The sequence below is a fragment of the Triturus cristatus genome, chromosome 6, assembly GCF_964204655.1.
Source record: "Triturus cristatus chromosome 6, aTriCri1.1, whole genome shotgun sequence".
NCBI classification, from domain to species: domain Eukaryota; kingdom Metazoa; phylum Chordata; class Amphibia; order Caudata; family Salamandridae; genus Triturus; species Triturus cristatus.
Window position 1 is genome coordinate 667682836 of NC_140589.1, and position 15120 is coordinate 667697955.

Consider the following 15120-nt stretch of genomic DNA (forward strand, 5'->3'; position numbering starts at 1 on the left):
GATAATTCTACGTTAAGGAATCTGCGGCTGGAATCGTCTCTACCAGATACATTGTTACCGGAGGTAAGTAACTTGTACTTTTAGCTGTTTGTACATAATCGATTAGTGAAACATATGTCAATGTAGGAAGAATTTCGTGTTTTAGTGGCTGCGAGCGGGACTTTGAATATTTTGTTACACAACGGGTCATAAATTGACTCATTTATTTTCTGCAGTTACTTACATCGTAGGGAGTTTTGCAGGTGGTGGTAGGCAGCAGTAACGTGGAGATGATGGATGTACAAATAGTCATACTTTGTTTGACTGGTGCAGTCTCCAGCTCTGAGCCTATTATTGGACAAGCTACCCCATAAAGTGAGGCAGCACTTCTTTTGATGAAGATCCCATAGAAAACATGCTTGTTTTTAGTTAGTCCTTGCAAAGTCCTATCACTGCGCATTTTCACACTTATTATTGCTCAGGATTTAATCTTGATATTTCTTTCTGTAGTGAACAATTGATTAACCTATTTTGTGGCTGGCATCCAGTAAATTGTATGATGGGAGGTGTAGATTTGGTGATGAGTGTCAAAGTGTCCCTTTTTGACATGGCACCCCCACTTTTTACCTTGTTACTGGTGCTTTTTGACAAAGTGCGCTGGATCCCTGCTAACCAGACTGCCAGTGCTCTTTCCCTTAAAACAGGTAAATGTCTAATTGTATCCCAATTGTCAAGAACTTTAGCACCTCTGTAAGTCCCTAGTAAATGGTACCTTTAGTACCCAGGGTATGGGTACTAAGAGGGTCCCTATAGGCTGCAGCATGTATTATGCCACTCAGAGGGATCCACACAAAAACTTCATGCAGCCTACCATCACAGGATGCATGAAATGGTTCAAACCATTTTGAACACACAACACAGCACACTCCCTGTGTTTCATGCCAAGGTACACTGCATAAACTATATGTAAGCCACCCCTACAGCAGGCCTTAGAGCGCAAAGGCAGGGTGCTTTATATGACATGTGAGGACTGTGAGAAAATGGCTCTGTATATACTGTTACCAAATAGGTACAGGGTGTACAGAGTCCACAGTCCCCAGAGGTTTGGCAGAGGCTAAAGTTAGATATAACCTTACTCTCTAAAGTGGTAGCTTGGTCGAGCAGTAAGGCAGTATCAGAGGACAGTGTAAAGCATGTGTTGCACACACTCAGTCAGCAAATGGTCTCACACACTCAATAACTGAACTCTAGGCCAATGGTTTATATATAAAGAATATATGCTTGTTTTATTTTAGAACCAACAATAGGTATTAAAATATACTTTCTCAGAATGAGATGCTTTATATAAATACTTTTGCAATATGCAATTGACTTTTGTAGAAAGTTACAAGTGGTTGCAATAGGCAACACAATTTTAAACACAATCATGCATTGAGTTCAATGGAAGTTTCAAGTTATTTGCAACAGATTACTTTTAGGATTACTTTTGGGATTCCAGGACTGGATCCTAGATTCCGTTCTGGGTCAGTACTTAGAATCAAGTGATAAAAGTCGACTTAGTTATTGTTATGATTTTTAGACAATATATTGCTATTTTAAAAGTTGACAGAAAATATTTCATAGAAACAGTCAATGATTCCCTATGGAAGAAAATTCAAGTTGCAGGTATAGTATGCTCTCGTTACTTTTGTAATCCAGTACTGGGTGCCTAGACTCAGTACTGGGACCTTTATCCAAAACAGGTAAGTAATTACGTTTTCACAATTTATACGATTTTTAAAGAATATTTAAAGTTTGCAGAAATCGACACTTTGAAGAAATTTCACAGAAAAACAGTCAATGGTTTCCTATGGAAGAAAATTGGCTTACTGGTAAGTACGGTTGTGAATATTTTTCAGAGTCAGTGCTGGGCACCAAGATCCAGCACTGGGAGCTCACCTAATAGCAGGTGAGTATTTTAAGTTTTGAAAAGTCCACACTTACAAGAAATTTCAGGAAAAGCTAGTCAATGTTACCCTATGGAGAAAATTGAGTTATCGGCTTTAAGGTAAGTACTCGACTGGCAGAGTTAAGGTTCTGGGCATAGACTCGGGGGTCTCCCAGGGTCAGGTAGGTACAGTTGTTACACCCTCAGCGGCACAGGGGCAGCCGGGTGCAGAGAGAGTTAGGCCCAATGTTATCCTATGGAAGGCAGGGGGGCCTTGGTTGGTGGCTGCTGACTAGCAGGCCACACGGCTGTGGGATTTGGGCTCCAGGTCACTTGCTCAGGGCAAATGGGGAAGTAGATTAGTGTAGAGGTTACACTGCCAGGGCAACTCGGGCGGCTGGGTGCAGGGTGCTTTTGAGCCTTCGGGTGCTCAATTGATTTCAATGGGAAAGCTCCGGTTTGGAAAAAGACTTCAAGCTCGGGGACGAAGATTCTTCAGGTGCCACCACCCCTTCGAGAGGTAAGTTGGGTAGTTGGAGGATAGGTAGGTACGCCGGAGTTGGGCAAATGGGGCCGCGAGGCGCCTGGTGCAGCGGTGCCTTTTGGTGTAAGGTCATCTTACCCTCGGTTGATCGCGGTTGGAGGGGCACCTGGTTCTGAGGCTGCAGGTTCCGTCAGGAGCGTTGAGGGAAGTCCTTGGGTGCCGGACTCGATGTCACAGTCGCCGTGGGTTTGTCCTCGTGGTCTTTGTTCACTCCGGCACAGGCCAGGCTTGGCGGGTGCAGAGTGTGCAGGGTTCGCGGTTCCGGGCTGATGCCAGGGATTAGAAGCAGATTTTGAGTAGAGCCTCTACTCATGGGAGTCCCAGGGGCTTAGAGCCAAAAGGTAGCCAGGTCCTCCGGGGTTTGTGAGGTTGCTGGCCACAAGAGATGCCAGGTTGGAGCAGGAGCAGGTTCGAGGGTCGACAGGCCGGTAGGGCTGGGGCCAAAGCAGTTGGTGTCTTCCTCTTCTTAGCAGCTGCAGGGCAGGTCTTCTTTCTTCTTGCTCTTCTTTGTATTTTGAAATCTGGGGAAGGAAGCTTCAGGGTGCCCCTAAATACTAGATTTAGGGGCGTTACAGGTAGGTGAAGGGCAGGGACCAATGGGTCCCTGTCCTGGGGTGGGTACACCCCCCTACCTTGCCTCTCTCCTGTGGGAGGGGGGCAGTAGCCTAGTCCTGATAGGGTAGGGCTTCCAATCTTCAAGATGGCGAGAACCCGGAGATGTGCTTCACCTCGCCTCCCCCACCTGAGGGGTGGGGTTGGCAGGCTGGCATATCCCCTGTCCTTATTTGGGGTTTCCGGCCAAGCTTCCCGCCAGAGTGGGGGGTTGCAGTGGCCTGGGGAAGCTCACAGAGGCGGCATGCCTTTGAAGCTTCCCCCTGCCCATCCTGGGGGAGGAGATCTAGCACCTCGCCCAGGATGTGCATTGTTGCAGGCCCAGGAGAGCAGGGGCTCTCCTACCCAGGGTTCCAGTAACATGTCTGCTGTGTGGCAGCCTAGGCAGCCACTCATACCAGACGTGGATTGTTGGTTAGGTTTCAGGGGGCATCTCTAAGATGCCCTCTGGGGTGCTTGGTACATTAAATCCCACACTGGCATCAGTGCAGGTTTAATGTGCTGAGAAGTTTGATACCAAACTTCAGTCTTCAGTGTTGCCATTATGGTGCTGTGGAGTTTGTGTTTGACGAGCTCTCAGCACCATGTACTCTTAAATGGCAGCACTGCACTTACAGTGCCCTGGAATTGAACTGGGTACTGTAGGGGCACAGGGCTCATGCTGTGCCCACACCCCTGGCATAGGACACCCAGCTAGAGGGGTGCTGATGTATTCCAGGGAAGTGTAGGTGGTGGGCATTGCACACAGGGATGTGTGCCATGTCGACTTTGTTTTGTCCTGTACCCAGACACTCGGCCTGCAAGGGCAGTGTATGTGTGTTAGGGTACAGGACCTCTAATGGTGGCACAATGAGTCCTGCAGCCCTTAGAGGCCTTCCCTAGTCACAAGGCCCTGGGTACCTAGGGTACCATTTACCAGGGGTTGACATGTGGCCAGGGTTTGCCAATTTGGGTTTTAGGTTTTTAGGGAAGGAACATAGGCCCTGGGCACCTGATTGGCAGGAGTCCAGGGCACACTTAGTCGAAGTACATTCAGCAATTCAGCAAAAAGTGGGGGCATACCATGCAAGAAAGATCCCACTTTCTCACAAGGACATATCTGCATGAGCAGATATCCCCCTGTGATGTTTGGTTCCATTACTAGATGTTGCGATAGATCAGGCAGCCATCTTAAGGACATGTACTGGACACTGGTCATTATGAGTTACCAAGATGCATGATGGCTGCACTGTATCAAACACCCTGTCTTAATAAATCCACACTGATGCCAGTGTTGGATTTAATATGACATAAATCCTACCAGTCTCTTAGTGTGTTGGCTAACTGATCACTTCCTGGCTGCCGCCACAGACTGGTGTCTGACCCCCTTCTCGAGAGAGCCAATGCTCACAGAGGTCAAAAAACAATGCCTGCTCCAGAGGAAGGTGATCACACCTCCTTCAGCAGCTAGTGAATTAGCATAACCAGGCCAGAGGCTTCAAAGCTTCTGCCATCTTTGATATGCAACCCTGACTTCCTCCAGACCTGGAGAATGCTACCCCCTGCTCGGGGGCCCATTTGGCACTAAAGCAGATGGGGAAATTAGTAAGTAGCCGTGTCACATTATCAGGCTAGGCACACCCCTAAGGATTTCACCACCTTGTTTTTGGAGAAACTAGGAACTCTGGGTCAGGTTTATGCCCACTCTCTCCAGGAAATGGTCATATAAGTGGTGTAGTGACCCCAAAGGATAGGTGGCCCATTGACTACTACCTTACATTCCCCTTAACACCCTAAATTTAGTATTTAAGTAGTATCACTCACACCAGGGTCTCATATTAGTCTACCTGGGAACAGAAGAACAACAAAGAAGAGCCAACAATGCAAGAACTGTGGTCCTGCACGAAATAGGTGCCAAACCCTGCCTGGCTGCTGCTTTCCCTACAATTGCAATAAACAAATTGCTGTTGAACAGCCTCCCCAAACTCTTGAAGGACCGTCTAGTACTTTGCCAACCAAGCAGTATCTCCCTTGAGGTGGAGGAGCCATCTCCCTGCATCTGCAGGCAATGTACCACATATACCCGGTTCACTGTTTTGCTGACCATCGGGTCCACCTTGGGAGCAACTCACTAGGAGGAGGTCATTGAGAGCGCAGAAGGTCAGCCCCATTGCTTCACCAAGTCTTGAGATGCTGAGCCTCCCTGCACCATTTCTCGGGGTAGCAGATCCCTTGCAAGCACCAAAGCTTGTTGTGTGTCCAGCCTGGACAGCATTAACACCAACACTGACCTGCTGACTAGGGACGTCCGGATCTCCAAGGTCATCACCAAGAGTAGCCCTGCAGTTTTGTTTGCTCTCCCTTTCCAGGTCATAGACCAAGTGAGAGACTTTGACTCGAGCGACCCACTGGACAAAACACCTCTGCACCCAAGCCCGGGTCCACATAAACAGTCTGTCTATGTGCTCCATAGGTCCTCAAGAGCTGAGCTCCCCTTGGGGTTCTGACAGACTGGTCCACCAGTCCCCACTTGCAGCCTTTCTTTTTGCAGGTACTCCTCAAATTGAATTTTCCGCTTAGCGCTTGTAGCTACCAACGTGACTAGCACCTCTGCACCCAGACTCACTAGGGAAGGTAAAAACGAACTGCTGGAGTTTTCTTATACCTTGGTCCCTAAGCACCTTAGGTTCCGGAGAAGAACCCTGTAAATAGGGTGCAAGTATTTCTATGTAGTGAATGTTTCTCATGCCTCAAAACAGTTATTTGACTATATTTTTCTAATACTGCCAAAAAGTCTAACATCATATGTACTTACCTGATTCAGATGATCTTGGTGTCTAAAATTAGGTAAAAATCTGTTATTTTTCTAAATTTGTCTTGTTATTAATTGAGTTTATCAAATTTATTGGCTGTGTGTACAACACATGCTTAACACTACCCTCTGATAAGCCGAAGCTACTAGACCACACTACCACAAATACTGCACTTGGGATTATTAATTAAAGTCCTGTAAACCAATAAGGGTTGTTTGCAGTATTTGAAGGGTGTGCTACTACATTTGCTCTACTTCATAAAAAGCCAGCTTTCTACAGTGAGTCATTGACAGCTTCTCAATTTACTGTACTTTGTTTTGCAGATGTCTATGGCATTCCATTGGATCTCCGGTGGAACATGCAGCGTTTGGATATAATGAGAAATTCTACAAACTTTGATGCAGAGGTAGCTCAGCGTCTTAAGCTTCTGACATCGTTGGCCAACAGGTAAGATGCAAAGAAAATTTTGAAGGGAAACTGAAGTTGTTACCTTAAACTCTTAAGAGAAATGAGAGATGTTCCACCAAAAAGCTGGTACATATGTTCATAAAATTGTGGTGCCATCTCCAATGTAATGTATCTTCATATGAAGAAAGTTCTAAGGAGTTATCCAATCCTGGTGTGGTGGTTGTTGAACATGTTTGGAGTTGTGACCGGATTTGAAAACTAAACTAAAGATTGCTCCATTAAATGCCACATCCCTCCCCCCCCCCTCCCCCGCCCACTGATTTGGAGAATGATTATTATAAATAAAATGCTGATGTTTCATTTATAAGGTGCATTTGCATGAAAACTATTTGTCTTGTTGTGAGACCTCTATAAACTTTGAGGCATGCCTTGTGCTTCTCTAATTCTTCTTGCCTGCACATTGAAGTTTTGAAAACTTAATAGTATTAGCACAATTAATTTGAACATTTTTATTGCCAGTGCTTTCTACATCTGAGCTTATACACTTGTTCTCAAGCGGTCTTGGCTATATTTAAGAGAATGTGTAATATTTCTGTATGTCCATCATAATTATCAGTCATGGGGATTATTTGGAATCATTTTTCATTTTTTAAGCCTCTCAAACATACTTTAGAAGGAATGACAATCAACCTTTTCTTGCTATCTTTGCCCTTGATGCTTTTAATTTTGGCTCTCAGGGATACATGGGTTTACTTATGGCTGTAGAAATTTATGAACATACACCTGTCTGTTACTAATTCTAAATATCTTTTTTTCCTTTCAGATCAATATTGTTTCTCAACCGGGAAAAGCAGACCTTTATTGAGAAGATGTTACTGAACTCCACTAGTGGCAAAAAAATGAGCAGAGCAAGTGCCTTTAAACTGTCTACTGAACTTCATAAAGGTATTTTCACATCTTGGGTGTATCTGAGTGATTCACTTGTAAAAGAATACATGACTAAACGTAGGGAGTACATGGTCTTCTCTCTGAGGATAGAAATGTTTGTTAAAGTAGATATCACTCATCATTTAAACTTCTATATTAATATCTCGAATTGTATGCGTTTTTATTGCCTTTTCACCTCCCAAACATGTTAAAAATGCACCAGGTAAGGAGCACGAATCTGAGGAATAGAACGGTAGGTTGACATGCCAACCTTCCCCAATATTGAGTTTATATATGGACGTCCTTCTTTCCGTTTTGCGACACAAAGTGTAAACCCTCTGGCCAACAGGGTTAACCAAAGCGTGCCTGCGCCAGAAGTAGGATGTGGTTGTTATTCCTGCTACTGTCTGGGGCCCAAAAAGGATAAAGACCTCCAGGCTATTTTAGACCTGCACCGTCTTAAGACCTTCCTAAAAAAGAACAGTTTCAAGATGCTCTTCAGTGCCCAGGTTCTGTCTGCCCATGACCTGTGAAACTGGATTGTAGGGTTTGGCCTGCAGGACGTTTACTTTCATATCTCCTTCTTGCAAGCCCACTGATTTTGCCCACCATTCGCAGTGAGTCAGGAGCATTTCTATTTCGCTGTGCTCCTCCTTGGCCTCACCAGTGCCCCTTGGTCGTTCAAGAAGGTGATGGGGGTGGTTGCTGCTCTTCTTCAGAGGTCTGGATCGGAGTCTATCCCTACCTCGATGACTAGCTGCTGAAGGCGGCCTCAACACGAGCAGTCTCTACCCACCTCCTGACTTTGGGGTTTACTATCAACGTGCTGAAGGCATACATGACTTCTTCACAACCGCTCCCTTTCATCTGGGCACAGTTGGTTTTTGCACCTACCCTCCAGCAAGCATATGCGGCTCTGCAGTGAGATGTGAAGAGTCTCAGTGGGTACTCTCTATGATCGGGTCTAGATTTTGGAGGAGACTGCAAGAGATCTGCAGTGGTGGCTGTTGAATCGCAATTTGGTCAGCGGCAGGCCCCTCTCACTTTTCCTCTTAGAATTGACAGTAGTGACCGATATATTGGTTCTGGGATGGAGTGGCCATCCGGGAGAGGACGAGATCAGATGAGTTTGGTCCCCGGCGGAGTTCCGACTCAACATTCGCCTCTGGGCCATCCACTTGACAGTGAAAGCCTTCCTGCCATCCATCAAAGGAGGCCGGTTCAGGTGTTCATGGAGAACTCCACCGCCATGTGGTACTGCAACTAGCAGGGCGGGGGTCTGTAGAAGTCCTGTCATTGCGCGTTCTCGGTGGTGGCAAACAGATCTAACCAGGGCTCTCCCCACTGCTGAGAGACCTTGGAACACCTCCGGATGGAGACGCCATTTGTGATCTGCTAGGCATCTTCGGATGAGCTTGTCCACCCTGGCGTTAAGAGAGCCTGACAAATGTCCCACCCTTTCTCCCCGAACAGATTTATAAGGTAAAGGCTATTTTCCTTTCAGCCTCCGAGTTTTCCACACCAGTGGGGAGTGTTCTCCGTGGCTCTACGCTCCCGGCTAGAACGTTGAGAAAAAAAACGCATGTCGGTACGTCGGGGTGGCGCTTATAGGCACCGTGTACGTCACTTCCAGCGTGGATGACGACTCTAAATGGAGCCGAACAACATAATTTACAGGCAGGCAGGGATATTGCTCACAAAACATTTCCAGATCCAGTGTGACGCCTGGGGAAAATTTTAAGGTACGGAATCTGCGGCTAGATAACCTACCAGATAAAGGATTACCGAAGGTACATAACTTCTTACCGATCTTCCCTTCCTCCCCACTGTGTGAATTTGTCTATTTGCTCTAGAAGGACCGCCTTCGATTCGCAACACGGTCACATCACTTAACCATTTTGACGTGGCTCCGCATCTGTGGGCACGGAATATGTCATGAATGAAACTGATGTCAGCACTCTGAAGTAGCGCCTATGTTCGAGGCATGTGGGCTGCTGAATTCATATCTATGCATAGATCGCCGCCTAGTGTTGGGTCCGGATGTTTGCACGTTGTTGTCCTGGAAGAGTCTTCGAAGTATCCTGAGATAGGTGACTCCTCCCCTGGACCACAGTGCGCATGGGCATCCTCTCCATCCTCAGATTGTTTTTTTCCGCCATTGGGTTTGGATGTGCTTATCTTAGCTCAAGTTAGGAAAAATTAGTTTAAGGCCAAAAGGCCTTTAGTTTGCGTCGGTACTGTTCCCGCTCGGTGTCGACAGCTTTATTGCTTAGTTTAGCAAACTTATTCGAGTTTTTTCGGATCCGTTTAATCCGACCATCGAACTTACATCGACGATGGAATCGAGGACCCCATTCAAACGGTGTCCTGTTTGCCACGCCAAATATCCACATATCGACGTCCACCCGGTGTGCAACAAATGCCTCTCGCCGGATCACGACGAATCAAAATGTATGGCCTGTGCCCGATTCCGATCCAAGAAGACATTCCGGAATCGACGGGCAGCGAGATTAGAAGCGCAGCAATCGGCACCGGCCCCGACCAACATCTTCAGCACCGAGGACGAGGATGTTGAAAGCGTGGAAGACATGAACTCCAGCCCTGCTTCCGAACACGATTCCCGATCGGAAGACGCCGATGAAGCGCTTTTTCACAGGGAAGAAGCCGACGATGAGGTAGGAGACTACGATGAGGCCTTTGGGGCCGAAGAAGATAGCTCTGGTGAAGAGCAGGGCCTACCCGTCGAAACGGAGGCTATAAAAGTGCGTCATTCTACGGCTCCGGTCAAGGGATCGCCTCCGGGCCTTACCCAAGATCAATCCCGCAGTTCTTCGGCCCCGCCTTCGGGCCCGGCCTCGAGCATTCAACAAGAGCCATTATTACCCAAAAAGACTGGTTTCCCTTCCACGAAACCAATCGTCGCACCGGTTCAACAGAAACCGAAAGTGAAACTAACAGTGGTCGGCTCGAAGCCCTCGAAGACCTCCACTCCTTCGACGCCAGCCAAGACCATCGGCTCCGAACGCACTAAAAGGGATTTCGGCGCCGAACTCGCTGCAGCGGATGTCGGTACCGACCCGAAAAGGAAGGCCATCGGTACCACAAAGGCGCCTCGGCCCCCGGCACCGAAGCAATCGGCCCCGACCACCAAGGTTAAAATGGCCGCGCCATCGGAGTCCACTTCAAAGGCAGCGACTACGCTCAAGTCATCGACTCCGTCGACCGCTACTGCCTCTCCTCGATTCGATGACCCTGTGGCTCCGAAGAAGTCCACGCCTACCTCGGCAGAACCACTCGGCACCAAAGAACCTTCGGCGTTCTCGCTGCGACAAGTTGCGGCGTCATTGCAACGCATTAGAGAACAAGCAGCCCTCCAGTCCACGTCGGGCCCTGACCCGAAAAAGGCTCCAAAGGCACCTTCGGCACCAACCAACATCACTTTTGGTTTGCCGCCGCCCACGGCGCCAAAGATCTTCGAAATCCGAACACGGGTCAGCCAGACAAAGTCCCCATCTACTGGACACTCTCTCCTACTGGGCCTTCACCGTCCCAATTCATCGACGCCGACACCGGCAGACTCATGCTCCGAAAACGGAAGGTCACAACAGAGCAGGCCTTGGACTCTTACAGAATTCTTCTAAAGCAGAAACTGCCAGCAGAATCGGAACCGGTTCTATACGAACGCCTACATACATCCTATCCGGATCCCCAGTCCTTTTCTCCGACGCCCTCCGACACGGACGCAATGGAGGATTACATGGGTGATGATACCACCTACCCCAGGGATATAGATCCTGAGGAGCAGCAGGACCCAGATCAAGCTTGGGATGACCCTGCAGACCCGGGTGCAACAACAGATACCCAGGATACACAGCTTTATGGCGCAAAAACATCGCCCACAGAGGACACTGCTGCCTTCAATGCACTCAGAGAACGTGCTGCAGCCAATCATGGAGTGCAACTCCACTCTGACACAGTTGAGGACGACTTCTTGGTGGACTGGACACCTTTGCCTCCTCTGAGAGGACTGTCAAGACTCTGCCCATGTTGAAGGGGTTTCTCAAGCCAGCAAAGGACATTTTCAAAGAAACAACAAGGGCACGGGTGATAAACCCCAGGATTGAAAAAAAATACAAACCTGCCCCCGGGGACCCTATGTACATTAGAGGTCAGTTACCTCTGGACTCCATGGTGGTTGCTAACACTCGCAAACGAGCGCACTCGCAAACAACTGGTGATGCTCCTCCCCCAGACAAAGAGTCCAAGGTGCTGGAAACCTCGGGCAAGAGGATTGCAGCTCAAGCAGCAAACATCTGGCGCATTGCCAATACACAGGCCCTCCTGGCTCGCTACGATCGTTCCCACTATGACACATTAGAGTCACTACTCCAACATCTACCAGACGAGTACAAAGAGGCAGCGGAGCTCCTCACCAGAGAGGGACAACTTCTTACAAACGCATCCATTAAGTGCGCACTAGATGCTGCCGACACAGCCGCAAGGGCGATAAACACCAGCGTCATGTTACGCCGACACGCTTGGTTAAGAATCTCTGGATTCAAACCTGAGATTCAAAACAACATCCTAAATCAGCCTGTCAACCCCGACTACTTATTCGGACCAGAAGTTGACACCACCTTAGAAAAGATCAAAAAGGACACTGACACTGCGAAGTCAATGGGGGCTCTGCAAACGCAGACATTTCGTAGTGGCTCCTTTCGTCGCCCAGGGAATAGGGGAGCGGCTAGAGGACAGGGGTCACAGCAGACATACAATAAAGGGGGCACACAAAGTACCTACGATAAGAACAACAGAGGTGGATATCGTGGCTCCAGCACCAAGGGCAGAGGACGTGGGTACGGCAACACCAGGTCCTCACCCAAGAACAAACAGTGACGCCCTCTCCCTTCCCCCCGACCACATAACACCTGTCGGGGGGAGACTCCAGCGGTTCCTGTCCACGTGGAATACCATCACCACGGACAGGTGGGTCAGGGATATTATCCAGCACGGTTACTGTCTCGAATTAACCTCCACTCCACCCACAATACCGCCAAAGCACCGTCCTATGTCCTCAGAGCACTTAGCATTATTGCAGCAGGAAGTGCTAAGTATGCTGCAAAAAGGTGCAATAGAAGTCGTGCCCGTCAACCAGCAGGGGACAGGGGTGTACTCCCTATACTTCCTCATCCCAAAAAAGGATGGGTCGCTCAGACCTATACTAGACCTAAGACCCCTCAACCAATACATTCTCTCCGAGCATTTCCATATGCTCACCCTACAGCAGGTTCTCCCGCTGCTCAGCCAGGGAGACTTCCTAGCCACACTGGACCTCAAAGATGCGTACTTCCACATACCCATACACCCGTCACACAGAAAATATCTCAGGTTCACTATTCAGGGGCAGCACTACCAATTCAAAGTCCTCCGCTTCGGTGTGACAACGGCACCCAGAGTTTTCACCAAGTGCCTAGCTACAGTGGCTGCACATCTACGGAGACAGCATATTCACTTCTTCCCTTACCTGGACGACTGGCTTGTTCAAGCAAAGTCAGCCCAGCAATGTGCCAGCCACATGTCCCTCACCATTCACCTTCTTCACAGTCTGGGATTCTCACTAAATTACCCAAAATCACATCTCCAACCCGCACACGTACAACAGTACCTAGGTGCGACCATAGACACTCTGGCAGCCACAGCTCAGCCAAATTTAGTGAGGATCAACAGCATGCAACTGCTGATCTCAAAGTTCAAACCGCAACACTCCCTTCCTGCGCGAGTGTTCATGCAATTGATAGGCATGATGGCCTCCTGCATTTTCATAGTCCCACACGCGAGACTGCATATGCGCCCGCTTCAGGAGTGCTTGGCACGTCAATGGAATCAGGCTCACGGGCAATTAAAAGACCTAGTGTTGGTGAGCGGTCGGGCATACAACTCTCTGCATTGGTGGAATCCACAAAACCTTTGCAAGGGCCGACCGTTATAGATCCTGAGGAGCAGCAGGACCCAGATCAAGCTTGGGATGACCCTGCAGACCCGGGTGCAACAACAGATACCCAGGATACACAGCTTTATGGCGCAAAAACATCGCCCACAGAGGACACTGCTGCCTTCAATGCACTCATAGAACGTGCTGCAGCCAATCATGGAGTGCAACTCCACTCTGACACAGTTGAGGACGACTTCTTGGTGGACACCTTTGCCTCCTCTGAGAGGACTGTCAAGACTCTGCCCATGTTGAAGGGGGTTCTCAAGCCAGCAAAGGACATTTTCAAAGAAACAACAAGGGCACGGGTGATAAACCCCAGGATTGTAAAAAAATACAAACCTGCCCCCTATGTACATTAGAGGTCAGTTACCTCTGGACTCCATGGTGGTTGCTAACGCTCGCAAACGAGCGCACTCGCAAACAACTGGTGATGCTCCTCCCCCAGACAAAGAGTCCAAGGTGCTGGAAACCTCGGGCAAGAGGATTGCAGCTCAAGCAGCAAACATCTGGCGCATTGCCAATACACAGGCCCTCCTGGCTCGCTACGATCGTTCCCACTATGACACATTAGAGTCACTACTCCAACACCTACCAGACGAGTACAAAGAGGCAGCGGAGCTCCTCATCAGAGAGGGACAACTTCTTACAAACGCATCCATGAAGTGCGCACTAGATGCTGCCGACACAGCCGCAAGGGCGATAAACACCAGCGTCATGTTACGCCGACACGCTTGGTTAAGAATCTCTGGATTCAAACCTGAGATTCAAAACAACATCCTAAATCAGCCTGTCAACCCCGACTTCTTATTCGGACCAGAAGTTGACACCACCTTAGAAAAGATCAAAAAGGACACTGACACTGCGAAGTCAATGGGGGCTCTGCAAACGCAGACATTTCGTAGTGGCTCCTTTCGTCGCCCCGGGAATAGGGGAGCGGCTAGAGGACAGGGGTCACAGCAGACATACAATAAAGGGGGCACGCAAAGTACCTATGATAAGAACAGAGGTGGATATCGTGGCTCCAGCACCAAGGGCAGAGGACCAGCACCAAGAGCCTGTTCCACACAGGGATGGGGAGCTCATGTACTCAATTACACAGTGCAGGGACTATGGACAACACAGCAAAAGAAGATGCACATCAACCTTCTGGAACTGATGGCAATCTTCCTAGCCATGAAGGCATTCAAAGTACACTTGTGCAACAAAGTCGTGTTGATCCGGACGGACAACATGACTGCCATGTACTACATACAGAAGCAGGGAGGAACACACTCTCCACAGTTGTCTCATCTGGCTCAGAGCATGTGGAAGTGGGCCATTCAGAGGAACATATTCCTCATGGCGGAACACCTCCCCGGCAAGCACAACCAAATGGCGGATCTGCTCAGCAAACACAGCCACCAGATGCACGAGTGGGAGCTACACCAGTCAGTGCTCCAACCGTACTTCCAACAGTGGGGTCATCCAGAGATAGACCTATTCGCCACAAACGAAAACGCAAAATGCCAAAGCTTTGCCGCCAGGTTCCCACATCCACAGTCACAGGGCAATGCGATATGGATGAACTGGTCCGGCAGATTTGCGTACGCTTTTCCCCCAGCGCCATTAATACCGCTGGTGGCACGCAAACTGCGACAGCACTCACTAACACTCATCCTAGTTGCTCCCACATGGGCGCGCCAGCCATGGTACACCACCTTTCTAGAACTCTGTGTGGTGCCGCATCAAAGACTGCGGATCAAACCTGCACTCTTAACGCAGAACCATGGCGAAATTCAGCACCCAGATCCGCAACAGCTGAACCTGGCGATCTGGCTCCTGAAGTCCTAGAGTTTGGCTACCTAAACCTGCCACCAGACTGTATGGAGATAATTAAGGAGGCCAGGAGACCCACTACCAGGGCTTGCTATGCAGCTAAATGGAAGAGGTTTGTCATCTA

General features: G+C 48.8%; 1 protein-coding gene across 1 annotated transcript in view; it reads left to right on the plus strand.

Moving 5' to 3' along the window:
• MDN1 (midasin AAA ATPase 1) overlaps positions 1 to 15120 on the plus strand; it is a 2002810-nt gene that overhangs the window by 1042939 nt on the left and 944751 nt on the right. Inside the window, exons 51-52 of the mRNA XM_085611158.1 lie at positions 6178 to 6301; positions 7086 to 7207. Coding sequence (XP_085467284.1) covers positions 6178 to 6301; positions 7086 to 7207 — 246 coding nt within the window. The remainder of the gene's footprint in view (positions 1 to 6177; positions 6302 to 7085; positions 7208 to 15120) is intronic.